Source organism: Micropterus salmoides, unplaced genomic scaffold (genome assembly GCF_014851395.1).
Source record: "Micropterus salmoides isolate LMB-PRFRI ecotype aquatic unplaced genomic scaffold, ASM1485139v1 Ms_hic_scaffold_1, whole genome shotgun sequence".
Taxonomy (NCBI): domain Eukaryota; kingdom Metazoa; phylum Chordata; class Actinopteri; order Centrarchiformes; family Centrarchidae; genus Micropterus; species Micropterus salmoides.
The window spans coordinates 38,265,683-38,293,328 of NW_024040040.1; the positions used below are offsets into that span (position 1 = coordinate 38,265,683).

At 40.3% G+C, this 27,646-nt stretch overlaps 1 protein-coding gene and 1 long non-coding RNA gene across 2 annotated transcripts in view; one reads left to right on the plus strand and one right to left on the minus strand.

Annotated features, from left to right (window-relative positions):
* cntnap2a (contactin associated protein 2a) overlaps positions 1-27,646 on the plus strand; it is a 387,477-nt gene that overhangs the window by 340,434 nt on the left and 19,397 nt on the right. The window contains exons 18-22 of the mRNA XM_038726358.1: positions 3,995-4,165; positions 11,525-11,743; positions 17,382-17,618; positions 22,651-22,884; positions 23,473-23,606. Coding sequence (XP_038582286.1) covers positions 3,995-4,165; positions 11,525-11,743; positions 17,382-17,618; positions 22,651-22,884; positions 23,473-23,606 — 995 coding nt within the window. The remainder of the gene's footprint in view (positions 1-3,994; positions 4,166-11,524; positions 11,744-17,381; positions 17,619-22,650; positions 22,885-23,472; positions 23,607-27,646) is intronic.
* Positions 7,996-22,740, minus strand: LOC119908590. Its single transcript, XR_005445311.1, has 3 exons — positions 22,604-22,740; positions 9,093-9,159; positions 7,996-8,695 (listed from the first exon to the last, which is right to left on the minus strand). It is a non-coding gene; the product is annotated as an uncharacterized LOC119908590 (long non-coding RNA).

Below are 27,646 nucleotides of genomic sequence, written 5' to 3' on the forward strand. Positions count from 1 at the left end.
GAATTATAGCTGAATCATTAAACAGTCACTCCAGGATTTTGCAGACCTAACCTTACCTCTAACCCTGCATATTCAAACCAGCTTACCTTGATTATTTCAGCACTTACAGTTGACCAGGATGCTACAGCCTGTGTCAAAGTGAGTTGTCTCGTCTGACGTCCTCCATGCGTTTCTGCCACTCTCTGTCAATCACAATTCCCTTTATGTTCAACCACAAGACTGCACATTTTGCAGTTTACCCCCACTTTGGTCAAGAAGATCAGGATCCTGTTTTTCATCCTTTTTTTTTTTGGCAAATGTGAGATCACATGTCTGCTGCAAGGAAGTGACAAGCAGACGTATGACTACGTTTTGCGGGAAACTGCGATGATGAAAGTTGCATGGTTGGTCAAAACTGCAAGTCACATTCAATTCACTGGGATTTTTTGAATTTGTGTTAGTAGTTGCAATCCCAAAATCCTGGAGTGACTGATTTGTGACCTGATGGTGGCGGTAGATGAGAATTCAGTGTATCACTAAAGCTATTACAGTTCATCCAGAGGGGGACATGAAGGTTTATACCAGATTTCATGGCAGTCATCCAGTAGTTGTTGAGATATTTTAGTGTGGACTTAAATGATAGACTGACTAATTAAAGATTTGGTTTTGCTCCAGCTGGATTAATGTAGAACAGTAGCTATACATCAAACATCCTCCAGCCATAGGACTGAGCCTCAGTAATAGTATTGCTTGTTGTGAAATTGTTTTCTTGAAAACTGTGCAGATAGAGCTGTTGCTATATTCTAATCACCATGGTCACTGCAGCAACAACCCGGAGCATAAAAGCTATAAAGCCTGATGCTAATGCTTAATCTGCATGTTTATTTTGTGGGCACTCAGTAGACTGTCTGTTATTACATGCTGCTAACTGATGGTGGTCCTCTCATCCAGACAGCAGTGGTCTTTCCACAGAGTGCTGGTTTGTAATATTATGTTTTTTCGCTGGGCCCAGTCCTTGTATGCATTGTGAAATGTTTCAAATAGTGGTTTAAAGTTAGGTGCACTGGGATAGGAATTATTAAAGACCACCACCAAGCAGTAAAATATTCTTGAGGCCATCTAAGGCTTCGTCTGAACTTTAATAGAAGAAAAGAAATGAATATAAATCAACTTTTATCCTGTTTCTTTAGTAAATGAAGCGTCTAACAATCAAATAGCTCAGCAACAAAGGCCACAGACAACCTGAAAGTAGATCTGAGATCCTCCTGGCTAAGTAGTGCACCACACAGTGAGACCAAGGGCATCCAGGAGAAGTGACAACAGGATGAGAATTTCTGCATCACCTTGAGAAGCAATTATTAGACAGATAAAAATGGCTCATCAAGCACACCACTTCAGATTTCATTTGAAAACTGCCTGTCTTTGAAGCACCCATTGTTAACCATTGACGCAGTACCTAGGGCGTTCTTGTTTCTATCTACTGTAAGTCTTGTACATTAGGGGGGGGAGTAACACATGAATAAACTGTACACTGTATACTTACTTTGCCTCGCCTTTAAGCACGTTATCAGGCGTTAACAGTTTAATATGTGTGGTGTCTCTGTTAGCAAAGACATTTATGTGCTGGATCAGTTTTTGAAATATTTGTTTGATAAACATTTCAATATGGGAGTGATAAATGTGCCACAGAGTCTGGCCAACCAGTTGCATCTGTGGATCTGGCACACGGGCAATCAGGTTTATGATTTGGCTTCCGTGTTTATTCCTCTAACACTGTTTTCTCTCCAACACTCAGTTTCTGTCAACCCCCTAATTTTTTTGACAAAACATAGCTGGCAGGCAGGTAACAGGTAGGCAGGTTCAGGTCCAGGTTAACGTCTGGGTTTGGGTGCCAGAAGCTCAAAAGCAAAAACACAAGGTAAGACAGGAACATAGCAACAAAGATAAACTGACCAGGGAACAAAGGATCTGGTAGCTATGTAGCGGGCGGTTGATTATGGGGATGCAGGTGTTGAGGTGTGCGGGGAAGGCCAGGCAATTGCAGAGCAGGTGAGAGAAGTGGGAACAGGTGTGAGGAGGGCAGTCAAATGAGGGTGAAAGGAGGGAAAGTCAGAGGGCACCTGGTGGATGGATGGAACAATGGCACTGTAAGGGACTGGGAGACCAACTGTGGCAGCTTTTTATTTCTACTCTTTACCTACTCCTGTAACCTTTTGGTTATTTCTAGTGAAAAAACATCATTATTGTACCTTTAAGCCCCTTCATATGCTCCAATCATCCAAACTATCCCCTGTAATCAGTCAGTCATTGCACATCTGATTGTCACCAGCTATAATATGTGGCCCTGTTTTTTTCTTCTTGCTATGATGGAACATCAGTACAACACATAATGATTTGTTTCTGTGGCCTCTGCAGGCTTCCTCCTGTTTAGTCCTCAATTAACCCTGTTCAATAATTGGCCGCGCCTCCCGTAGAGAAATGAACAGTATTCCAACTTCAAACACACTAATCACAAAGACGGCATCAGTAGGTGGTCACGCTTGTGTGTGTGTGTGTGCTTGTCCGCTATCTGCCCTTGCCCCTGGTGACAGGATGTGAGGCGAAGGAGGAGAAGGTAGGAGCTCAGCCCTGTCATTGGGGAGCGCTTATCGCACTGAAGCAGCAGACACAAACACACATAGATGGCGTGGACACTAGCGCATATGTACTCTTAACAGGCATGCACTCACACTCACGCAAACATACACAGGACACATGTGAACGCATTTGTGCGCAAAAAATAGGTTTGAACTCACACATTCGAAAGGAAGAAAAGTGGTGCTGAAATGACGAGTCAATGAATTCATCCGTTGGTCGACAGAAAATCAATCAGCAACAATCTTTAGAATAGATAAACATTTGTCATTTAACTAGAAAAACTTACATTCTCAGTTTTGAGGGTTTGTCATTATACATCGAGTCTTGGATCGGCTAGTTTAAAGTCATCTTGTAGACCTATAGATACACGTCAGGTCAATAATTTAAAGATTAATTGATGGTTAAATTTATCATTAGTTGCCATCCTAACACACACTTCTTGTACACATACATATTTCTCCCTGCTGCTCCGCTGTTCCTCCAGGGTTGTGGTGGAGGGTCTGAGGCCAATCCTCAGAGGCATCAAAGAGATCTCACACAGCTGATACCACATTAGCCTTCGCTCTTCTCTTCCTCTTGCCCTCCCCCCAGCTGTCATCTGCCCTCTGCATGACTTTACTCTCCTCTTTTCCCTCACTTCTTCAATATTCTATCCTCTCACCCGTGCCTGGCATCTTTCCTCTTCTTACCATCTCTCCTCAGCTGTCCTCTCCGTGCTCCCCTCCCCTGCTGCTGCTCCTCCCTTACTTTCCTACCTGCTCTTCATCTTCCTTGAGTGATAGGAGCGAGACAGAGACATGGCAAGAGGCGAGGAGGGGAGACCGCAGAGAAGTCACTTCATCAACCACAGTCTGATAATTCATCAGCAGCTGTTTAACGTGCTGCTACTTCATCTTCATTAGCAGCCGCTGGTTTCGCTTCATAAAAGCCATTAGAAAAGTTGTCATCAAAAATCCCGCAACACTTTGTCCATGTACCCTTGTCCCCTTCTCTGCTATTATCATGTGATCAACTTTCTACTGAATATTATTGCAGTTGCAGGAAATGACAGGCGATGTTAAAACCTCTGCACAGGAATAGAGTTTTAGGTGATGAAATCCATTTTTACTGAGGAGAAATTAAATGAGCCACATTAAACAATGGGCCTGAGATATCAATGTTTTATCCAGAATAGATTGGAATAAAATGAAATGTATGCATAACCATTTGAAATGAAACCATTTCTAGAATGAATTTATTCTGCAGCATATCAGATCAGAATGGGTAATAATGTTTGCCACAGCGCTAATGCAGGGGGGTGTGCGTGCGTGCGTGTGCGTGCGTGCGTGCGGGGGACGGGCTGGTTCAGCGTTGTAATTCTGTTTGCTTTTTTTCACAGACAACTACTGGAACGCCGCATCATTCACCACCCCATCATCCTACCTGCACTTTGCCACCTTCCAGGGTGAGACCAGCGCCGACATCTCCTTCTATTTCAAGACCAGTGCACCCTATGGCGTCTTCCTGGAAAACCTGGGCAACACTGACTTCATTCGCTTGGAGCTCAAATGTAAGATGGATCGGAGTGATTCTGTGTGTGCATGAGAGTAATTTCTCTCCATGTTTGTCTCTCTTATTCTCCCTCTCTCACTCTGACTCTTTATCTGGCCTAGTGTGAGGTTTAATCCAGCCGTCAGTCTGATCGCACGGTGTGTATTTCGTCACCACACACACGCTCAGAGTCACATAGACACACAGACTGATGCAGACGCACACTCCAGCAAGTCAATTGGCTTCCTGATTATGGCGCACTACTTTGTGTGATTGCAAGAGAGAGCAATCATTTATTTAAGGTAATTGGTGTGTGCAATAATTATGTCCATTATGAACCTCTGTTTAACCAAATCACCCATTTTCAGGGATGACAAAACACAAGCACTCACGCACACACACATATACGGACATACACTGTCTCCCTCTTTCTTTTTCTAAAAACCTTCCTGCAAATAGGAGCGTTTAAATCTCTTAAAAGTTTGCCCCCACAAAACACAAATCCACACACACAGATAATAATCGTGCTAGATAATAAGCTGGGCAGAAACAAAAATTCTGAAAATCAGGTAACTAGCTCTTCATTTTATGATCTGGTTGTTCTACTAATGTCACACTACGCCACTGGTAGCAGTGTAGGAAATCCGCCCACATAACCCTTTCACAAGCCCGCAGTAATACTTTCACTTTCCATTAATGGCTTATTTAAAGGGTATTTAGTCCATTCAGAATAAATGTAGACTACACAATGTAACATCTATGATGATCTCTGGATTGATTCTGATATATTAACAGAATCATCTCCTTGTGCAGAACATGACTTTCCTTTGATGGAAATGATTTCTCTAATTTGAATTGGTTGCTTTGTTTTTTTCATAGCGATGACTGACTGTGAATTCATTAAATAGTATTGTTATTATTTAGGAAACAGTAATTTTTGAGAAGCATAGGGATGGGTGGCTTTACTCGTGACTCACAGGTTTCCTTCTATATTTATGGGCTACTTGTCCTGTGTTATTGCCTCAGTAATTCTTTTCTTTGTAAAGATTATGTTCATAGATGCTTTAGGAATAATATATATTTTATTGCTTGGCTACATCTCTATATTAAGATACAGGCAACAATTGTATGCTAGGCAGCTAGCGAGTATGATATTTTTAAGTGATCTTATCGATATGGTTATGTAGATTAAAAAAATAATAAGTAAAATGATTGTATTAAACAGAAATAGCTAAATTAGATAATTAAAAGGCAAAGCAAAGTGCATTCCGAGGAAAGATGCACAGTGGATGGAACACTTAGAATTCCAAAAAGAGACTTGACTTGCACTTGCATAAAATGACTTGTGAAGATCTCTGGCCACCACTCATTAAATATTAAAAACCATCAGTCAGAGAACAGTGACTAGTGTCAGCTACAGCCCGGCTCTTGGACTGCAACAAAAACACGGGTGACACACAGGTAAACTAAATAACAAAGGGATTTATTAAGAAAATAAGCAAAAGCAATGAGTGGGAAGAATCTGTAAAGTCAGTAGTGTGGGGAGTGGATGGGTGAAAATGGATGTTGTGCTGTAAAAACAAAGACAAGGAAACCAAACACAACAAAGCAAGTTGTGAGATGAGGATGTCCAACCGAGATTGACTGCTACTCTTATAAGCATTGGGCACACCAGGCCCAGGTGTGTCCCATGTTGCTGATTACCCTGCCTATCAGGTCTGCAGCCCTGGAGACAGAAAGCATATAAAACAGCAGTATGAACCCTGCAGAGGGGCCGTCACACTAGGCATATACTGTAAGTGAGGTGTCATCAGTATGGAGAACATAAAGATGAGTTTACAGAAGGCAGCTACAGTCGCTGTCAAATCAAAATGAGACATGCACAGGCCCCTACAGGAAGTCAAGTCTCTGCATGATGTTTTTTAAAACTTTTTAGATGATTTTTTTTTAAGTGTTAGCGCTAATGTATTTAAAGTACACACAGCTGTTGTTGGCATCGAGCCTTTACCTCCGCATCAGGTGGTGTTTTAGTTCATACCAATATGTATATTTGAGTTTGGTTTCAGAGGGTTTAAAGAATCCATGAAATTTAGTTGAATTGTAGCCTACAATACAAATTAGGCCATCCAAGTATTTGTGGTGTAGCAGGTATTAAAATGTTATTTTTAAATAATTAGCCAAAGCCAAAAAAGTGGCGTTACTTTAAATTACATTTGCTTGACAAATGATCACACCTCATTGGGAATCGTTTTGTTTGTATATAAATGCAGTGTGTTTTTCTTTTAAACAAAGACCCACATTGTTAAGGTACACATAGTGTTTATTTTCCTTATTCTTCATATTTTTAAAAAAGAATTATATAATTATAAGAAACCCATGTATTCTACTCAGACAGTATTGGTTTAAAAAGTCTCAAGTGTACAGTCAGATAAATTAGAGCAGTGTTTATGTGTTGTTACCTTTTAGTCTTTGCAATTCAATGAGGCAATGTTTGACTTGATGCGGGCATTTGTTTAAGGAAAAAATACAGTTAATACATACAATAAAATACAACTTTTTTCCTCTATATTTGTGCTTAAAGACTACTGTTATTGTAGTTCCTACACTATAACCCATACTGGTTATTACACTGGATCAAATTCAAAAGGATAAAATGCTCTTGGAATAGACATATTAAGTAAGATAACATTAGAGACTTCAGACTTGACTTACATTTTGTGACTCATGAACATCTATGCTTTCACCACACCATGTCATACATTAAGGCTTTTAGAAAAAAAGTGTCAAACGTTAGAAGGAAATGGACGAGATGGCAACAGCACAGAGGAGAAGGAACCTTTTTTAAATACCAAACAGTGGGAAAGCTTTGCACGACCCCATTTCACATTCTCTAAGTTTTTTCTGAGACTTATCATTGACACGTCATCCAGCAGGTTTTTGTGATCATCTTCCAGCGGCTCAAATTGTTAAAATCTCTGGGCTTCAATTTAATCGGCGAGCTGCATTGTGACGGGGGTTCCTGGCACATCATGGCTGTCGATAGAAGACTAATTGCATTTCATTTGGATTCAAAGGGATTTGAGCATTTGGTTTCAAAAGCGCTCACTTACCATTTCCTTCTGGTGTGCCTGGCCCGCCATTTTGTGTCAAATGCCAACTACTGAACAGACACAAAGTCGACAGATTATTTGGGAGCCAAAGTCCTTTCTAAAGCCATTACACTGCTGTCAGCTGGTTTGTGGCCTAAAAGTTCCATGAGCTTTTTATTTTCATTATTTTACAGCTGAACTAGCTTTTACACAAAGCCGAACTCCTATACATGCACACACTTATTTGTGCAGAAAAAATGTGTTGACACTGTACTGTACATGCAATTACAGTGAGGTGTTTGCCAGAGGGTGTTGGTGTTTGTCTTCTAAATGTGCACACAAAAACACAAACAAATATACAGTAAGTATCTAGTCTGTCACGGCTGCACAGCAGGCCAGAGGAGATACGGAGTGTGTGTGTGCGTGTGTGTTTGCATGTGTGTGTCTCCAGAGGCTTTCAAAATACCCCCACATCGATTTCCTCTCGCCTCTCCCTTGCTATCATTTTGCCCCACAGCACACATTTAGACACACAACAGCAAAACGACTTGCGCACACACACACACACATAAACACACACATAATCTCTGCCCTCTCGCTGGTGCAAAAACTGTATCTGCTACAATCCCGTCAGGGCATGAAATGAGTAGCATTAGGCCAGAATAGCATAGCTGTGCTATTGCAGGAGCTCAAAGCACATTCACACACTTACAGATACACACCCACAACCTTGTACAAAGCACACATTACTGGGACCTCAGCAGACTCAGGTGGACTTTATTCTTCTTTGAATCTTAATAGGAAGAAGGAGGCATAGCCACATTTGAGAGGGAGCTTTGAAGACGTGTTCAGAACCATGTGGACTGGACTGGTAACAGGATTGAGGACAGATAGAAAGGTCCCTAAATAAAGAAATGCTTGACTTCTGGGGTGCTCTGTGGCTCAGTGGAAAGTATGTATCTGCCATGTTTTGAGTCCTTAAGAGGCTGCACTTTCAGTGATAGTCTTGCCCAAAGGTCATACACATTTTCAGTCTGGGCTCCAGCTATGAAATGTACTTTCCTGATGGAGACCTTGGTGTATAAAATTGTACTATTGCATTTTTTTATGTGAGGACCAGACAGAGTAGTGTACATCTGAAGTTTAGCAGTAGTCTATGCAGCTCTTGATGCACTAAGAATTTGTTAGACTCCTCTTCAAAAAAGTGTGAGAAGTTCATATTTATCTCACTTTATCTTTCTACACGCTAAAAAAACTCTGGATTCTTTGCATTGTGATCATACAGTTTTTTTGCTGACAAGCACAAAAAAAAACTTTTGTTGTCACAAAGAGATGCTTAGCCTTTGAGTAGTTGCTTTAAATCTTGTTTCAGGTTCAACAGCCGCAGGTTTTGCTATGGCACTGTGAGTCTGGCTCACGCTTACGTAGAGTTTTCCCTCCTGATAGGGGCCAGACTGTTCCTGCCATGCCAAGAGTGACAAATGCAGATAAAAAAGCAGATGAGACAAAAAACAAAGAATTAGCAAGTATAACAGAAAATGGATAAAACACTGAAAATAGATGAAGAGCAGCAAAATGTAATGTCACATTAGACAAACACACAGACACAAATACGCACACCCACGCAAGGAGCGATTTTTAACACAGACATACACAATCTCTTTATCCATCTATATCATTGTTTTGTTGTGCTGTGCTGATGCTAAATTTACAACTTGGCTCTTTTAGCCTCCATATTAAGAGATTAATAGAAAGACAAATGGTGAAAATAAAAAGCACTGCTGGGGTTTCTCTAGGCCAACATGTAAGTATATCTCACACACACAAAATTACATTCACACGCACATTAACACTTACGACATCCATCACGGCTATGCAAATAGATGAGGCTGTGCTCTGAGGGCACTTTAGTTTTCATTCCTGCCTGTGGACAGAGTATGAAAAAGAAAGTTGTAAGGCATCCGTCTTGCTTTGCAGTGCTCCTAATGCAACACCCAAATAATCAAACACTCATATGCCGTATAGCAGCATTGCTATAGCTTTGTCTCTATTGGGGCATTCAGATATATGTTTGGCTTTCTTTCAGCATTTAAAATAACTGATGGCGCTCCTCCCTGCCCTGCAGACCTGCCCTGTGCATACAGGCATCATTAATTCAGAGTACTAAAGCCTGTCAGAGGGCTTGTACTTCCCGTGTCACTGTGGGCGCATGCATCTACTTGTTTTCATGCTGCTGTGTGTTGTGTATTATGGGTAGTTGAATGTCTTTCAGATTTATTTTATTGGTTCATGCACTCAGGACATCCAGATAAGCTTTGGCTGAGATGATTTCTGGTGTCTTTGCACTTCACCTAAGAGGAAATGATAATGTCTGCAAGAAAGGGATCAATGAAAAAAGTGAGGAAGAAAGGAATGATGGGAGGGAGGAAGGGAGGGCACAGTAACTGATGAGACTGATAAGCAACGGAAGTGAAGCAAGCAGTAAATTAACAAACAATGAAGAAATGAAAGAATAATGAAGTAATACATAGGCAAGCGAGGATGGACTCGGTGGGGATAAAAGGAGGAAAAAAATGAAAGCGAACAAAGAAAACAAAGTGAGGGAAACAATGAAGGAACAAACAAAAAGGAGGTAAGAAAGAAACAGAGGAACTATACATGTATTGTATGAGCAATGCAAGAGTTAGAAGAAAAGAAAAATAGGTAGTGAAAAAAGATAATTAGATGAAAGCAATATGAAAAGGAGGAATGGGCCAGGTTTATTGATTAGGCAATGGGAAAGAAGAAAGTTCATTTCCCCATTGACTACTACATAAAATGATCCTCTCTAATATCTGAGCCTAATGAAGCCATAATGAAGCAGTAACATATAGTGCGATGAAGTGGTTGTTCATCATCTCTATGATTGCAGCACACTGATGCCAATAACCACCATATGCCACCACCCAGAATATATAGCTTTTATATAGCAGCCTCGCAGTGGTACCAAACATTAAGAAAGAGTCAAACTGGGTTTTAATTTGACATTTGCAAAATTGTCTTTCTAGCAGCAGAAATAATTCCCTCATTGTTTTGTCATTGTTGCTTCATTTGCTTCGTAGGTCAAGGCAACAAGATTCCTTTGACATATTGCAGCGGCAAGCATTTATTGAATGTCTCTCGTCCGTACACAATGAATATGTTCACATCTTATAACTTATGAATCCACACCAGTAGTATCTTGCAGAGGGGATCATGTAAAGCTATATATTATCTAGTATGTCTGGTTAGTAGTGTTTCAAAATAAAAAATTTAATTTCTGGCCTTGTGGACATGATTATATCAAGTTGAGATAGAGTTGAAAATAAGAACACACACAAATTGCACATTCTTTGCCTCTTTTTTCAACTCCTTTTCTATCATAACAGACACACATAATGTGTATAGATGAATCATTGTCCCCTACAGAGAGGTTAAAAGCCATCAGAGAGTGACCTCCCCAGTGCAGTTGAAAGTAACATCTGGAATGGACAGGTGGTAGGCTGAAACACACACACACAGACACACACACACTGTAATTCAGAAATATTGATAAACAGTTGACCTGTCATGGTCATAAAAGGTATAACAGTGCCCCCTGTTGGTCTGTTGAATGATTAGGCTACGGTATTACCGAGTAGACAATAAACTTTAAGGCATTTTAACTTCCTTAATTCCCCATAACACTTTCCAAACACACACTCTCACACGCACATATGCACACACACACACACAAATCCACTTAATTTAAGATGATAAAAAATAATCATGCAGGAAAAAAGGCCATCTTGCACTAATTTTTCATGAATTTTCTCTTTCCTTCTTGTCATTCATCTTCAGCTCTCGCTCTCTGTTTTGTCTCTAATTCTTTAGCTTTCCTCTCTCCTACAAAACTAGGGAAACCTCTAAAATTTAAAAAACAGCAAAAAAAAAAAAGGACACATGGAAACTGCTGCAATACAACTTTGTGTCATGCAAAACCAACAGTTCTTGGCATCTATCGACTGTCCGTGAGATTAGTCCTGTCCAAAGCTGTGAGCAGTCGTGTAGTGCAAAGCTGAAATCTATACAAGCCAAATGAATGGCCTTGAAACAAATGAGCCATTAGATTAGAAATTGAACGCATATTTACCTGCGGAGCGGACTATGACAGAACAGAGATTTATGGGTTTTAGAAAGTTGTGAAGTTTGTTTCGTGTGGTTTAATAGATGACTTCTGTAACTAAGATTTCTTATTCTTATTATTTCTTCTCCTCACACTCTGTCTGCAGCTCCTAAAGTAGTCTCCTTCTCCTTTGACGTTGGAAACGGACCTGTGGAGTTAACAGTACATTCCGCCACACCCCTCAATGACGACCAATGGCATCGCGTGATGGCCGAGCGAAATGTCAAAGAGGCAGTCCTTCAGTTAGATCAGACACATCGGGCATCTCGGCTTGCTCCGGCACAGGGGCACACACGGCTAGAGCTGTTCAGCCAGCTCTACGTGGGTAAGACACGCACACACACACTCCCATACAATCCAAAAATAATTAACAACCCTTATGTGTAAGAATGACTCACGTACACACATTTATTTGCAATTTGAACATTTAATATCCACTTTGTGTAAGAAGGATGCTCACAGAGGCGAACACACCATCATTACGAGCATTTATGCGTGGAAAGCAAATGCCTAGTACACATGATCCATGTAATCATAATTGAATTGAATTAAAAAACTATTTGCGCTCTCTGAATACGTTCCATCCATTGTGAGGACGTCTGATTGTTTCAGAAGTTAAAGATGTAGCAGCCTTTGCTGGAAATCACTGGGTTTTCTTCTTAAGAGGCTTCAGTCCAGCTTAGTCACAGGCACTGCTAATTAAGTTCATGTTAATCCGACACACACACACACACACACACCCATTTCACATTTTATAATATGCGCACACGTGTTCAGAAAGTCATCCATGTAAGTGATAAAGAGTGAGCTTCAATAAAGTGAGCCTCTGTGCTGGCTATGACTAAAACTCACTCAACTCACTTATAAAGGTCATTTCTTTGATACTTTAATACTTTGACACAGCAGTTATATTGCTTTGGATTAAGAAACTATTATTGCACAAAGAGGATATCAACCCTCTGACTTTCCTTCTACCACACACGTTCTGTATTAGCTGTCAGACAGATCAAGCGCTTGTTATCACGACAATTATGCCTGCATTTTGTAAAGAGGTCTGGTTTGTTCCTTATGGTTTCATCTTCCTCTCCACACAACGCCTTTCAAGCTCATCAGCAAGCTGATGATCTGTCCAGTTCTCTCCCTATGCTTTCACTTCTCTGTCTCCTCTTTCTACCTTTTGTGCTGAGCTGTCAATACTCTATAAACCAAACTCCAGGGCTAAAATAGTTTTAGGGATTTGCGGATAGAAGGGAAAGTGCTGAGGCGGATCACAGACTTCCTACTGTCTCATGAAAAAAGTTCTGCCCAAAGGAGATTGTTCCAAATTCCAATCAGGCATCCCGATGTGATAGCCTTACCCTCCCTGATCCCCGTTTATAATATTATTTCATCGTCTCATCACTTTTGCTGAATTGAACGCTGCTGAAATATCCTTACCTTATCATGTCCCAATTTGCCTTTCGGCGTATTTGTGCTTCCATTTAGTGAAATGGAAAAGGGCTAGAAAGGTTTCATCACTAAGCAACTCGCAGCTTTGAGGCCGGGGAATGCAATGTCTTAAAGGTAGCTCCTCGGCCATCACCTCATTTGCATGCTTGTATTCTGGCTTTTTTGGTCAAAGGACGACAGGAGAACTCTCAGGCCTGCTGTGTGTGGCACACATCTAGAAACACAAGTGTTGGTGGAAGAGACAGAGAGAAAGCAGGGAAAGACTTGTATGTAAGAACAGCCACAGGGGCGACAGCACCTTCTCATATCTGATCTCTAATCCCTGCTTAATCCTCATTTGAGGATTGCTTTGGGAAGCTAGAGTGTGACACACAGGAAGTGACCCAGCCACTAAAGGTAAGTGGTTTTAGATTTGGCCCCTGACATCCAGGAAAGATAGAGATCCTTTTGTGTTTGATCGAGCGATTTGATTGGGAATTGTAAGGAGAGCCCTGCAGGCATCGAGATTTTGTCTGAACTCGCCTGATTCTTCTTTTTATTCCTCTGCCACTTCACACGTTGTCTGTGATTCATATTGATGAGCCTCTTTTGAAAGTAGAGAGGTAGAAAAAAAAACTAGGCAATCCAGAAGAATTTTAAAAAAAAATCTGTTTGTATGATTTCACATAAGGTATAAACAACAACAAGAAACTTTATTTTTCTCACCTCGTTCTCATATTTGTCTCTGTATCATCTCCTTCTCTCTTTCTCAATCAATATGCTCCTCATCAAGCATTTGATTGCTTTAGTGTTTACTGCACAGTGGCTCATTTGCTCTAATGGCCTTGAAAGTAAATGTTATACCGTCAGCCTGCTGTCATTTACTTCACACTGTTAACTTTTAGCTCTCCAATTCACTCCATAATGCACATAACTATAAATCGTGCCACATTTTATTTATTTAATGCCACCATCTGTTCTTTTGATTTCCCTCTTGATTAATGCTCACTATCACACTTATTTATGATTTTGCATGTTTTTCCTCAATTCTCTCATGGTTGGATTGTTTTGTCTTTCTTTTTCTGCTTTGGTTTTTCATTTCCTTGCCCCTGCCTTCATGGATCGACATCCATGCGTGTGCGACACCTGTCACAGGGAAGCCAGCCTCACTCACATGCCAAGACAGTAGGTAACAATTAATGAGTAAAATAAAAAATGTCTGTGTGACGCTGATTGTGAGAGTAAACACAAACGCACGTGTATGAAGACCTCACCTACGTGTTTTGCTGCATTACATGAGTGGTGATTAAAGTTTAGCCAAGATTAATCTTCTGAAATGATCTTGTGCTGCTACTTTTTTTGATTTATACTATACATTAACACATAGCTGTGAGGAATTACTGTAGACTCGGGCTTGTTGAAATGCACAAGTACATTTTCCAAGCAGGGATCCATCAAAATCAAACCCACATTATGGACCTTTAAGAGAGATAGTTAGAAAAAAAGAATTGCTTTAAACCAACAGATATAAAGCAGTGGGCTGGTAAAATGGGATTTATATAATATCTTCCCCCTGGAAATGCTGGTGGGTTAGAAAGGCTTTTGAAATGACATTTAGACCATATGAATCAAAAATACTCATCTAAAACCAATGCACATGGCCTCCTAAAGTAATAAACATGGATTGGGTAAACACTGTTCTGAGGATTTCTTTAGTGTTGAACAGACAAACGTAAAGAGGTAGGAAATACTACCGTCCTATTAACCCAGTCATAAGGTGATATTGAAAGAAAAGCAGTGCAGCAGATACGCAGTTGGTGTAAATTAGAAATGTAACACTTTCTATGAAGGTCATCGCTATAATGACTTATGCATATATTTATAAAACAATATAATGCATCCATAAGACATTATAACAGTTGTTATAATCACTTACAAAGATGCATTAGGTGCTATAGCAAAGTTCATAATGTATTATGACCTTTTGGTTTAATGTTTTATAACTAATAGTAATACCAGTTTATGTCAATGTGCGGCAAGAATCTCCGACCATGTTCCATAACACATTATAACCACCGACTCTGCCTCGTTATGAATACTCTTTAGTCACCATTTACAATTAGTGATATAAAATGGAATAATAGCTTATAGTAATGTATAAAGTTATATAGCATGTCTTTGTTTGCTTTAAGTAAAGTGTTAAAATATCTATCCCTGTATAATATATTACAGGTGGGCATAATATCATATGAACTAATTATAAGACCTTATAACACGTAATTGTTTGCTTTAAGTAAAGTAACAATCTGTATGAATTTTGAACATTTTGCAGTTTAGCACAAAAACACAACATATTTACATCAAGAAAACTCGTTGTCAGGGTGGTGAAAGATCGCTCAAGAGAAGACCTGTTGCCGACCAACATCATGTAAGAAGAGGCTCAGATGTTGTCACAGATGAATGGCGAGCCTATGGACAGGCCCTAACAGATGCAGATGCTTATATAAATATATGCATAAGTCATTATAGCGATGACCTTCATAGAAAGTGTTACCAGAAATTTCTCTGGTTGGACCAGGCTTAAAAGGACAGTCCATATACATATACATGCATGCTGTATGTCCATTACCTTAACTGTATGCAGTATTTAACTACTTACTGCATGTCTATTCATTACTTCATTATTACACGGTCACATTTTATGACTTCTCTTTTAATTAGAAATGTGGCTGTTATTGTGTTCGTGTGTGTGTGAACTGTATATATTATAATGAATAGAAAAGGTTTCCTCATTAGCACGTCATTACAGGGTAAAATACCCTCACCTCAAAATATAAATATAACTAACAAAACCCTCAAAATATCCTCACACCCATAAACACATAAATAAGTGCCAACACACAATACGTGCGTGTTCGACTTGAGTGCTTATGTGTCTGAATTTTTGTATGCATGTCAGTATTCTGTGTCATGCTCGTCAATTGTACTCCTTTTTAAGGCTGATACTGATATTTAAGAAAAATCTGATAATGATATTGATGATCAGCAAATTAAGACATAACATGAACCTGTTTGGCAAGGATCCCTCAGATTTTGGTTCCAACAATGGGCAATTTACAGTAACTGAAATTATTATAAGTAATAATACTTAGATAAAAACATATGAATTAAGACAAACAAAGGTACTAATACATTTAAATGCAGTCTATAAATATTGCTGCAATTTACTGGACAGCATTACATTTTTGCCACCATATTTACAAAAACAGACATATCATATTAACTCAGTATCAGTCCATCACACACCATTTGTGCGTTATACAAAGACTGTATGCTCCTGTGTGTGTGTGTGTGTGTGTGTGTGTGTCTGTGTACGTGTCCGCCCTGGTCTCCGCAGGCCTCAGAGCCTGCAGTCTGTTTAATCAGAGACTGATTTAGACCTGGGTAAACAGGTGGCAGAAACCTCCAGCCAATCAGTGGTACAAAATAGATTAATTAACAGGTCTGCTTAAAGTCAAATCTGTCGTGGGAATGGAAAGTGGAGAAAGCTTGTGAAAGCTCCGCTGCATCCTGATGTGTGAATTACATATTGGCTTCATCAAAGTACATGTATTAGTAATCTAATTACAGTATGTCTGTGTTGCGCCTGTGTGGCTGAGCTACTAGATGTGTGCGTTTGTTGAGGGAGGAAACTGTGTGTCCGGGAGTGAGTCTCAAGTCTTCTTAACATGGCTTCTTGAATGAACACTTCTCTGTAATCCAAAGGATGCAATTGAGAGGTTTTAATAACTAAAATGCCCCTCGGCTCTTGTTATGAGTGTGCACCCATACTCGTTTATCCATACAGTGTAACCATCCTCTGTGGGTGCGCTTGTGTACGTTTGACTCCATACCTGTGGGTGTATGTTGACGAGTGTGTTTATTGCTATAGTCATTTAGGTTCACATTAATCTATTTAACACCCCCACTCTGTCCAAGTTAATGGGTAGTTAGACTGTAATGGTGCAAGGCCAGAATGACGATGGAAGCACTTTAGAGGAATGGCTATAGACACCCCCAGGCGAAGCATTAATGCTTATATTGACTTGTTCAGTCAGGTCAGGTGCGCTGTGTGTGTGGTGTGTTTTAAACGTGTGTGTTTGTCTGTAATATGTAGTTTACATGCATTCATTCATCCATTTGCGTGTGCCTGCTTGTGAGGTCTTCATGAAGGCACAGTGTTCATTAGGCCATTTTAATTAGTGAAGAAATCAAACAAGTTGAAGGTTGTTTCAAGAACGCCGTCTCAGTCAGAGCGATTAACGTGACATCAGTGGCTTCCTCCAGGCATTCGGATATTAACGTTTCTAAAAAGAGATTAAAACGGCCTCTTGCTTTCAAAATGACTTCTGTGACCCTGACTTCCATTTGTCCTCCCTTCCTTCTCTTTTATTTGTTTTCTTTCCTTTCTCCCAATGCTATATATCCTTGCCGCACTGATGCCACCTCCCCTCCTCACCTGTGTTTTCCCTCCTTCCTCTCCCTCGCTCCCTCAGGTGCTGCAGGAGGGCAGAGGGGGTTCCTAGGCTGTATCCGAGCTCTGCGGATGAACGGCATCACCCTCGACCTGGAAGAGAGGGCCAAGGTCACGCCTGGGGTCAAGCCCGGATGCCAAGGGCACTGTACCAGTTTTGGGATGTACTGCCGGAACGGAGGGAAGTGTGTGGAGAAGTACAACGGCTACTTGTGTGACTGCAGCCACACTGCCTATGACGGCCCGTTCTGCACCAGAGGTGAGAGGCATTTCGGGACAGACAATGTCAGTCTCTAACTGAAAGGGTAAATCATTTGCCACTAGAAGAGCGTCACACTCTTCTTTATTGCCAAAGCTTCAATTGCAAGAAAAATCTCCCACTGTGTGGGCTTTGAGGTATTTTTTTATGTCAGATTTTATTTCCCTTTTGCAAGTGCTGCAGGGTTTTTTGCAAATCCCAAAGGTATCTAAGAGCAGATAACTGATTTTTCCCCCTTTATTCCCATAACATGGTTTCATTCTCTAGCATTTGTTTGAGGAAGGGCACTTTATCATTGAAACCATGTTATCTTTGGCATAGTCCTTCTTTAGTTCACAAAGCCACAGTCAAATAGCGGTAGGGTTTATGCTGGAGTAGTTATGTTTCAAAGACGTTTATTGCCTGACAATCCACTGTGTTTTTTGCTGCGCTCTGTGATTGTCCTCACTTCCTATTCAGTTTGGAGCTGTTGGTGTTGAAAGTGTTTGGGCTTATGATAAAGGCATCGATTGAGAGTGATATAGTGCTTACCCACCAATTCTCCCTGACTTTAGAGTGCACTCACTGAATGTTAAAAGCGGTGCAAATGCAGAGCTGAGAGATCAGTCTAAAAAGAAATAAAAAAAAATGCAAGTCACTTCGCTTAGCAGTGAGTAGATCTAGGTTCAGAGAATTGTCACACCGTTACTCTGCTCCTGCACTGTTGCATATTGCTAAAAACATCATGTTTGTTTCACAGGGATTCATTAGATACAGCATTAAAGTTCTACTTCTCAAAACAAGTTTTCATAAAAATGCTCTGGGGAGAAAAGCAGCAGTGTTGTCAGAGGCTTTCTGCTAGCTCCCAGTCAGAGAGTTGATCCCCGACACGTGAATTAATTTGTTTCCTAAAGCTGAATAGTGTTTTTCCACTGTGCTCATGGCAGGGGGGTGACAAGATGACAGGGAAGCAAAGTGTGTGTGTGTGTGTGTGTGTGTGTGTGTGTGTGTGTGTGCCAGGGAAGAGGGTGACAGCGTGTGGTGATATGCCAGTGTAAGACATGAGAAGACCTCCTCTGAATTCTGTCATAACCAATCAGGCATTTCAGGATTTAGAGAATAGAGATTACTGTGTGTGTGTGTGTATTAGTCTGCATGCACGTGTGGAAGAAAGAGAGATGGGCAAAGAAAAGAAGAGAGCACACCCTTGTGTCTGTTTGTTTCCGAGCATGACGTGACTCTCAATCTCTTCTTCTGACTCCTTCTTTCTTCCTTTTCACTCATCGCTGCTTCAAATCCTCATCTTCTTTGTTCCCCTTTTTCTCCTGCCCTCCCTTCTTTTTTCTTCTCTTCTCTCATCTCCTTTCTGTCCACTGTCCCTTTTATCCGCAATTCACCCCTTCCTCTTTTTGCTACTCTCCATGTCTGCTTTTCCCTAAGCTACTTCTGCGTGTTTCCTTCAGCTCCTCTACCTATTCCTCCCCTCTGTTTATCCTCCTTGAATCTTTCTGCCAGTCACTTTTTACTCCTGTTATTCTCTGTCTTCCTCCTCCTCTTTGCTCTCCCTTTACCTTTCTTTCTCTACTTTTGGTTTCTCCTTACTCTTGTTCTTACTCTCCTCTCCTCCCCCTATTTGCTAACTTCTTCCCCATTTATACCACTTCTTCCTCTCCTTTCTTATTTTTTTACTCTTTCCCTCTATAAATTTCCATTTCTTCTTCACCTCTTCCCTCTTCCCCTTTCTTATCCAACCCTCTCCTTTGTTCTCTTCTCTCCCAGTTGCTCCTCCTGTTTTTCCTTCCTACTCTGAATTTCGCTCTTTAATCTCCCCCTCTCTCCATGTCCTCCCAGCGAGTGAAAAATGCATGAAGCCAGCCATAATTGCATAGTGCATTTCCATTGTATCCATATTTACACGCTGCTCAGGGGACCCCGCAGTATTATTGTTATTATACACTCTCATTCTTTTGCTTTTCTGCCCTTGAGGGTCACAAGGTGCCAATGTGCACATGTACATACATACACATGGACACACACGCACAATCTCACAAAAAAACACACATATACCTGTAGAGGTTTGCATGCTTGCACAAATTCCCTTTCCAAAACTTCTTCACACTCTGACATAAAACACACACACACACATATAAAGAGTCCCTGCCCTGGAGCAGAGTTTTCTCATTCCCTCTTATGCTTCCAGACAAATGTGTGAGTTGCTGCTGAGACTCTGGGCAGGTAGTCAGTTTCTCTTCTTATTTTTTCTCAGCTGGGCAGAGAAGGCTGAGACAGGTTAGAGTCCACAGTTTGTATGAATAAAGATAAAATGTAAGAATGTTTTTTTTAAGTTAAGAGCTGAGATTGAAGCTGGTTGCACAAGGTTTTTGTCAAGTTCAATCTTGGCCTAGTTATAATGACAGAGTTTGCTAAATGGTTATTTATGCACCACTAAATTAAAACAGGTTCTCTACACAAACTAGTGAGTTATAGAAATTAGTTGTCACGAATGATTTACACCCACAAACTGCCCGAAGGAACTGTTTAACTGTGTAACTTGATTACAGACAAAGCTAACATTAGCTTGCTACTATGGCACGTTAAGAGTGAAGAGTAAAGTAAGTTAAATGGAATTTGGTTGTCTCTGAAGGTCCTCAGTCATCCAGGCTATAGTTATTTAAGGAAGGTTAAAATAAAGTGCAGCTGGACTTGGTTGAAGATCCTCGAAGTCAATTGGTCCCTCATCCAAGAGACATCTTCAGTTCTGACTGACTAGTAGGGAAACTCAGCTTTTTAACGTCGTTACAACAGTCAGGAGCACTAACAAACCAGCAGTATTGATCTAGACAACAACCCCACAGAGGTTAAATAGATGAGTTTCTGTACCAGTCAGTCAGAACTGAAGAAGTCTCTTGGATGAGGGACCAAATGTCTTCCTTGGATATGGAATTTGGTTGAAACATCTGACATTACAATACATATAATATGATAAAATTCTCTTAATTATAAAGTTTTTTAAACTCACTCTAAAATGCACAAAACAATTCGCTTTGTGTGTATAAGTATTACTTGCATTTAGAAAGGATTGTTTAGAAGGCATTGAAAGGTTTGTCAGCCTCTTAATACAAATTTTTAGATAATGGCTAACTAAACCAACTGATAATGCTTACGTTTGCTTGCTAATATGACATGTTAAGAGTGAAAAATAAAAGAGGTGGCTAACATGCAATATCTGACCTGTCATTTGATAAAATGCTGTTTAATTATGATGTAAGCTTGGAAGGGGTACGGGCAGATGCCAACAACACGACGACATAAGACAGCTAACCAACAAGGAACAAACAGAAACGAGGACAATAAATAGATACAAACAGGATAAAAGCTAGACACGACTAAAGGACACATGTAACTTCAAAATAAAACAGGAAATCAAACCAAACAGGTACGCACTCCACCAGGTGAGCTACCAAGCTATCATTTGGCCTGTTTTCAGAATTTATGTTGCAGCTTGACGTATTTTAGACATTTCATTTAAGGGTGCCGCTTAATTTACAGTAAATCACTGGTTTGAAGGTAGCTAGAAGTTTCTAAGAACTTGGAAAGGCCTTTATTCAGAAACTTAGGGTTACATTTACGAATAGCAGGTGCAACGCAATCTAGCACCAAACGACTGAACGCTGTACCTGCCCTCTTTTTTTGATATGTTTGAACGCTATAATCACAAGAAGTTAAATAAACAGTGTGTCGTGTGAGGGGAGCTGTGAGGTAAGAAGCAAACTTTTTTTTTCAGTGACACCCGTTGTCAAGAGATTGAGTCTTGTTATCTTGATTTGTTTTTCATATGCTGTTTTGTGACTGACTTAAGGAATTCAATCAAGTGTGCTGCTCTGACAGAAATAGTGCATTTTGTCTGATTTAGCACGACAGTGAACTATCCAGCTGCATCAGAAAACAAAATGAAAAGTTTAGACTATTTTAATACTTCTCGAGCTCTCTGCCTGGTTAACGCAGAATTTGTAAAATGGGTCTCTTCAGACTTGCGAAGCTTGAAACTACACCAGTGCACAGCAGAATAGAGGATAAAATTGTAGTGTAGCTGAATGGAGGGGAGGTTTCGCCTGTACGCCATTACGAGTCAGAGAACTTGCCCATTTTCTAGTAATAAGTCTTCTATTAAATTTAAGTAATGTAGCTTGAAGTATTTATTGTACTGTGTCCAGTGGGAGACGATGGGTGAAGTGAAGCTTTAAAATAAGATGCGTCAATGTGTTCACTTAGTATTCTTCACTTGCACAGGTTGCACTTATAAATTTTCACTGCTGCCACTGAGGTAAGGCAAACATGTCAAGAAATATTCCATGGCATTTACACACACACACACACACACACAACCCTAGGCCCTCTGTTTTCCCCGTAACCATTCTCTTTCATTTCACGCACATTGTGCCTTTTATCTCCTCTGTAAGTGACACATGGACATAGTGCGTGCGTGCAAGTACACACACACATACACAAACGAGGAGCATAACAAAACTATAGAAAAACGAGTTCCCTTCTTCTCAACACTTGATTACAAGAATCAATAAGCCTCCTGGAATGGCTTGGATATGCCATTAGGTTTGTTAATGTACTGGTAAACAATGTATTGTGTGGTTTCAGATGCTGGATCACAGCAATTTAACACCCACTTTACTACAACTCCTGAACACAGCCAAATTTATGTGTGTGCTTATGTCTCTCTGGCCATAAGACTATGTCTACCCTGTTGTGTCTTGGCATGTATGAGTTTATGAGCACTTTCCTGTGGCTTCTTTTTGATGAAAGCTGTTTTTCTTTTCTTTTCTGTCTTTTCTATCTTCCTTGTTTTTTAAGCATATTGCATCTGTTTTGATTTGCATAGCTTTATCAAACATGATAATTCTACCTTTTTATATATATATATATATATATATTGTGCTGTTTGACAACACATTGCCAAGCAGTATTTATTGTATTTGTGTGTGTGTGTTCACCTGCTGCATTTAACCATTTTTCTTATTTCTTCTGTCATCTCGCCCAGATGTTGGGGGTTTCTTTGAGGCAGGAACGCTGGTCAAGTACAATTTCATGCCCGAAGCAGTTGCAGGAGCCAGTCGGGACACAAAGATCCTGACGCACCAGCTGACGCCACATGAAGTGAACCTGACAAAGGAGGAAGTGGCCTTTAGTTTCAGCACATCCAATGCTCCAGCTATTCTGATGTATGTCAGCTCCAAGACGCAGGACTATCTGGCTGTGGTTTTAAGGCAAAATGGTAAGATTCACACACGCACGCAATTTGTGGTTGCATACCGCTGAGATGTCTGCGTGGAGAAATGCTTGTTAGCAAGGACTGCCTTTCAAAATGTACCTTGCAGCACAGCTTGGAAAGTTCAATAATCTCAGAAAATCCTCCCCAGCCAGCGGCCACCAACTGAGCGGCTGACAGGCAGCAAAGCACTTTGATAAAATAGAAGTAATAAAAATTTGATAGTGCCATCTAGCGTCTAGCAATCACCAAAATAAAACTACAAAATACTCAGGCTACCAAGGGGTGCCCTGGGACAGTATCTATAATCCCCTGTCAAGCTGTGGGCCCTGTGAGTCATTCGGGGTTTCCCCACTATTTCTCACCCCTGCTTGCACCATCACTTCAGAAAACTACATTCAGTTCAGCTCAGTCAGAATACTTTTAGAGGAAAAATTATTATTATAATAAACAAAATTAATTAAAAAATGGCTAGTCTTAGGTGTCATCAAGTAGTAATACACTAACCACCTATGGACTCATCATTGTTGGGCAGAGATGTGACGTTTCATATAACCAGAACAGGTTTTAAATCCCTGGCCTGTATGTCCTCAGGTTCACTACAAGTGCGGTATGACCTGGGAGGTCTGAAGGAGCCATTTGCTATAGATGTGGACCAGCGTAACCTGGCCAACGGACAGCCACATAGCATTAATATGTCCCGTGTCGACAGAAGCATCACCATCCAGGTACAGACCATTCACGCACACATGTGAACACTCCCAACACAACACAAGAGCCTACTTACCAGCAGGCAAGGAGTGTATTGGATTGTCATCTAGCTACACAAAAAACACACACATTCGGTCACAAGTACACAAGCACACAAGGCCAGCCAGTGTAAGCTCGATTGTTTGTATTAAGTCAGTGTCCTGCAGTGTCCTGTTCTGTCTTCTGCTGTGATGAAACTGCTTGTCCTCTGCCACTGTTAATCCACTTCCAGTGGACAGCCTAAGTATAGCAACAGAGAGAATGCATCGATCGCTGTGTGTTTGTATAAGTGCGCGCTGTTGTGTGATTGTGGCTGCACTGTATGTGACTGCAGGTTTTAATTTAAGGCCATGCATGAGGCAGAGCGAGAGAGACTGTATGTGTGTGTGCTTGTGCATGACAATGTTTTTGCGTATATATATATATATATATATATATATATATCTGTGTGTATGTGTTTCTGTGTTTGCATGTGTGGGTTTGTTTGTGTGCTCTCCAGTTTTGTGCAGCTAAACAGCTTAGTGCAGATCAATACAGCCAAGCATCCGTCAGTAGCTGTCAAGGATAGAGTGGGAATTCAGCTAAACTATTACAGACTGGGCTAAAATGCTCAGCTTTGGCTGCAAGCTGCAATTTAGAGAAACCACCTGTAAAACAAGTTATTGGTTACATCCAGATCGGAATGTATTTGTAGTTGCATCGGCAGTTTATTTATTTGCCAAGAAAGGGATTGTCTTTTTTCTAAAATGAGATCCAAAAGAAATTCTTGAATTGGAGATCTACACAACAGTCTGATCTAAAACACAATGTGTGTGCATCATATAGTGTGACATGCTGATCACTTACACTTCTAAGTGTCAGACATTACAGTGTTAATAGGATTTAAATTTTTTTTGTAGTTGTATTTCTTTTTTTGCCCTCCTTGTACTGTACACCCAGAGAGTAACTCACGCTCATATTCACCTGTGCAGAGCTGACCTACCCCCTAGTGGCCAGAAGGCTGCATTACATTAACCAGAACCACTGACTCACCTCCTCTGTTGCAACATTGCTGAAGCATTGTCTCAACAATTAGATTTTATCAACAGTATCATCTTATTCATATTCATTACTTTCCACCCATGAATCAAAAACTTGATCCAAGTCTGCATCGCCTCTATTGTAGGAATTATTGTCGAGAAAAAGGTATACCGTAACACCATATTTACACACACAAAAAAAAATGATGACTAAACTAGCATGCAAGTATAGCTCCTCACAAATTGCAATCACTTTATTACCATGTTATGATAAATGGAATTTGAATTTGAAGAATTAAATACTGTGTATGAATGTCAACATGTTTGCAGGATGGACACAAAGGAATATTATGAAATATATAAGATGTGCATATAGACATTATAAAAAAGAGAACTTCAGTTAGGTCTTTAATTTGAAAGGATGGGTTTCTTCACTTGCAGTAGTCTGAGGACACATGATGGAAGGTGTAGGACAGGGGTCGGCACATAAGTCTGGCATCGGGCCAAATTTTTTTCAAGCCGTCATATGGCGGGCCATTGATAAAGTCAAATTATTTGAAATCATGTGTGTTCGCTCAGTCGGTACTATGGGAGGTTCCTGTTAAGTAGGTTGAAGGATCAATTCCATTTTACAGCGGATATTTTTTTTCTCCCTTGTTAAACAAATTGAATAAAGGGACACTTTTGCACATACTCACTATAAAGCATGTGCTGCAGTGTGTGCGCGTTCCGGCGTTTGATCCTCATTCATAAACCTATGGACACTTATTTTCATTTCCCTGAGAAAATTCAGGGGAATCCGATCACACGTTTACTGACGGCTTTTTCAGAGGTGTGTCAAGCAAGCCAGAGACTCTTTTGAATATCCTGCAGAACTCTTCAAAGTAAAAGCTCTTAATAAACTCAACATGCTGCAAAAGACGTTCTCGCGCTTTTATTTTAGAGGCACAATCACTTAAGAGGAAGTGATTGTGTGAGTAACTGTTGCTGTTATTTTTTATTTTTCTGCTATCAAAGCAATCTGGCTGTGGGCCAGATATTATTACTGGCGGGCTGGTTCTGGCCCGCGGGCCGCCTATTGCCGACCACTGATGTAGGAAGTACATATATTGCGTACTACGCAGTGAATATGTTATGAGTCATGTTCTTTCTAATTCTGGCTACAGTGGTTAAGATGTCACCCTCACCTGTGATAATCACAGGTCCAAATGAAGCCCCTTCACCATTGCTTTCATTAAGGTGAAATAAAATGTTGACCAGAATGAATCACAGTCCACCTGCCAAACCCTATACTCATCGCATCTCTTCTCCTACGTAAGTCTTGAGCCGCCTCCGTTCTCACATTACATGCTCATGGAACAATGACCCCATCCATCCTGGAATCTCATCACCTACATTCACACACCACAGTGAAAAATTCAGAAAGCAAGAAAATTACACTGAAACATCCAATGGAAATCGTCAGAGCAAATCACGTCCTGCAGCTGCTGATCACCCCGGTGGGAGCACTTGGACATAACACATCCCTTTTTTACTGGCATAGAAGGTGATTGGAGCAACTGTACAATTCTATGCTCATCACATACACACACATACACATGCATGCACGCACTGTGTCTTCTTCCACTGGCTGATCACTTAGCTGTGTCTAGATATCGATGCTCAGCCCAGTGTTCAGTGTGTGGCTGAAATATTATCTACCGAGTGCATATCCCCTGTTTACCACTCTCAGTGTGCCCAGGCTGTACTCTAAATAACAAACCTTTGAATCTTTTTGTCCTTAAATGATAGGTTCGGCACTTAAACATAAAAGACTGTTTCGAGAATTAAAAGGAACACTGGTGGGCATGATGTGGTAATTTGGACTTAAGAAGAAGAAAAAAAAAGAAATCAACAAGGGAACAGTGGGGAAGGGATGGAGAGAGAAAATAGATTAAGTTTATAGATAGGGCATGAAAAGTAGAGCCAGAAGGTGTGCTAACGAAGATAACTTTGATAAGTAAAACTTTTTCATGTTGCCTTACCGCCTCAGGGCTTTTCTCAAGGTACAAACATGCCTTAATATCTACGCGTAAACAGATGTGGACATGCATACAAACTGACATGAATGCGCAAGTGAGATCTTGTCAAGTCTGCTCATTTCACACAGCTACAGCACAAAATCAACATTATTAACGTCTGATGAATCGGTCCATTCCGTTGCTCTCCCCCATCTCTTCACACATCCAACCTTCTCCCTTCTCACAGACTCTCGAGGGCTTTTAGTAGTAGTTAATTTACTTTTTTTTAACATGCACCGGAAAAATATTTTAATTATCAGCGTTTTTCCTAATGCAGATGATCCAGCATTGAAGCAAAGAACTGCAGCTACCGAAACCAAGTTAGAAAAAAATAATTATTGTTTCATTCCATATCCCATCAAGTCTCTTGACACGTTGAAGTTTTTCCACAAGACGCGCAAATTCAACTTAAAGCAGCAATAGCCATTATTTTTACATGAAAAAAGGATCACATGAGTACTTGTGTGTAGAAGGGGTCTTGAAACATGACCCATCCTTCAGCTCATTGTTTTGTGTTTTCCAACCTGCAACTCTACTATTTTCCACCCTCATGGCTCTCATAGTGTTGTTTTCGGCGACAGCTCTAATAAACCCACTTTACACTACCTGCCCAGCATCAAACATAGTGGAGCATTTAGCAGCTAAAGAGCTAAATAGTTATAAGTACTGTATATAAAGACATAGTAAGGATTGTGCATGAGAGGTACGAAACCCTATGGTATGTTGTCCAAGAGTTGTGTGATAATAGGGAAGATGAATCTTCTTTGCTTGTCTGGTTGGATATGAATGCAACATCATAATCATAAAGTTGTGTTAAATTTATGAAAGTATTAAAGTTATGAAATACATTTGATAAGATGTGATTTTAAAACATGCATTTATACATAAAGATACATGTTCAATAGATACTGATGTTGAAAATGATAACAGATTTAACTT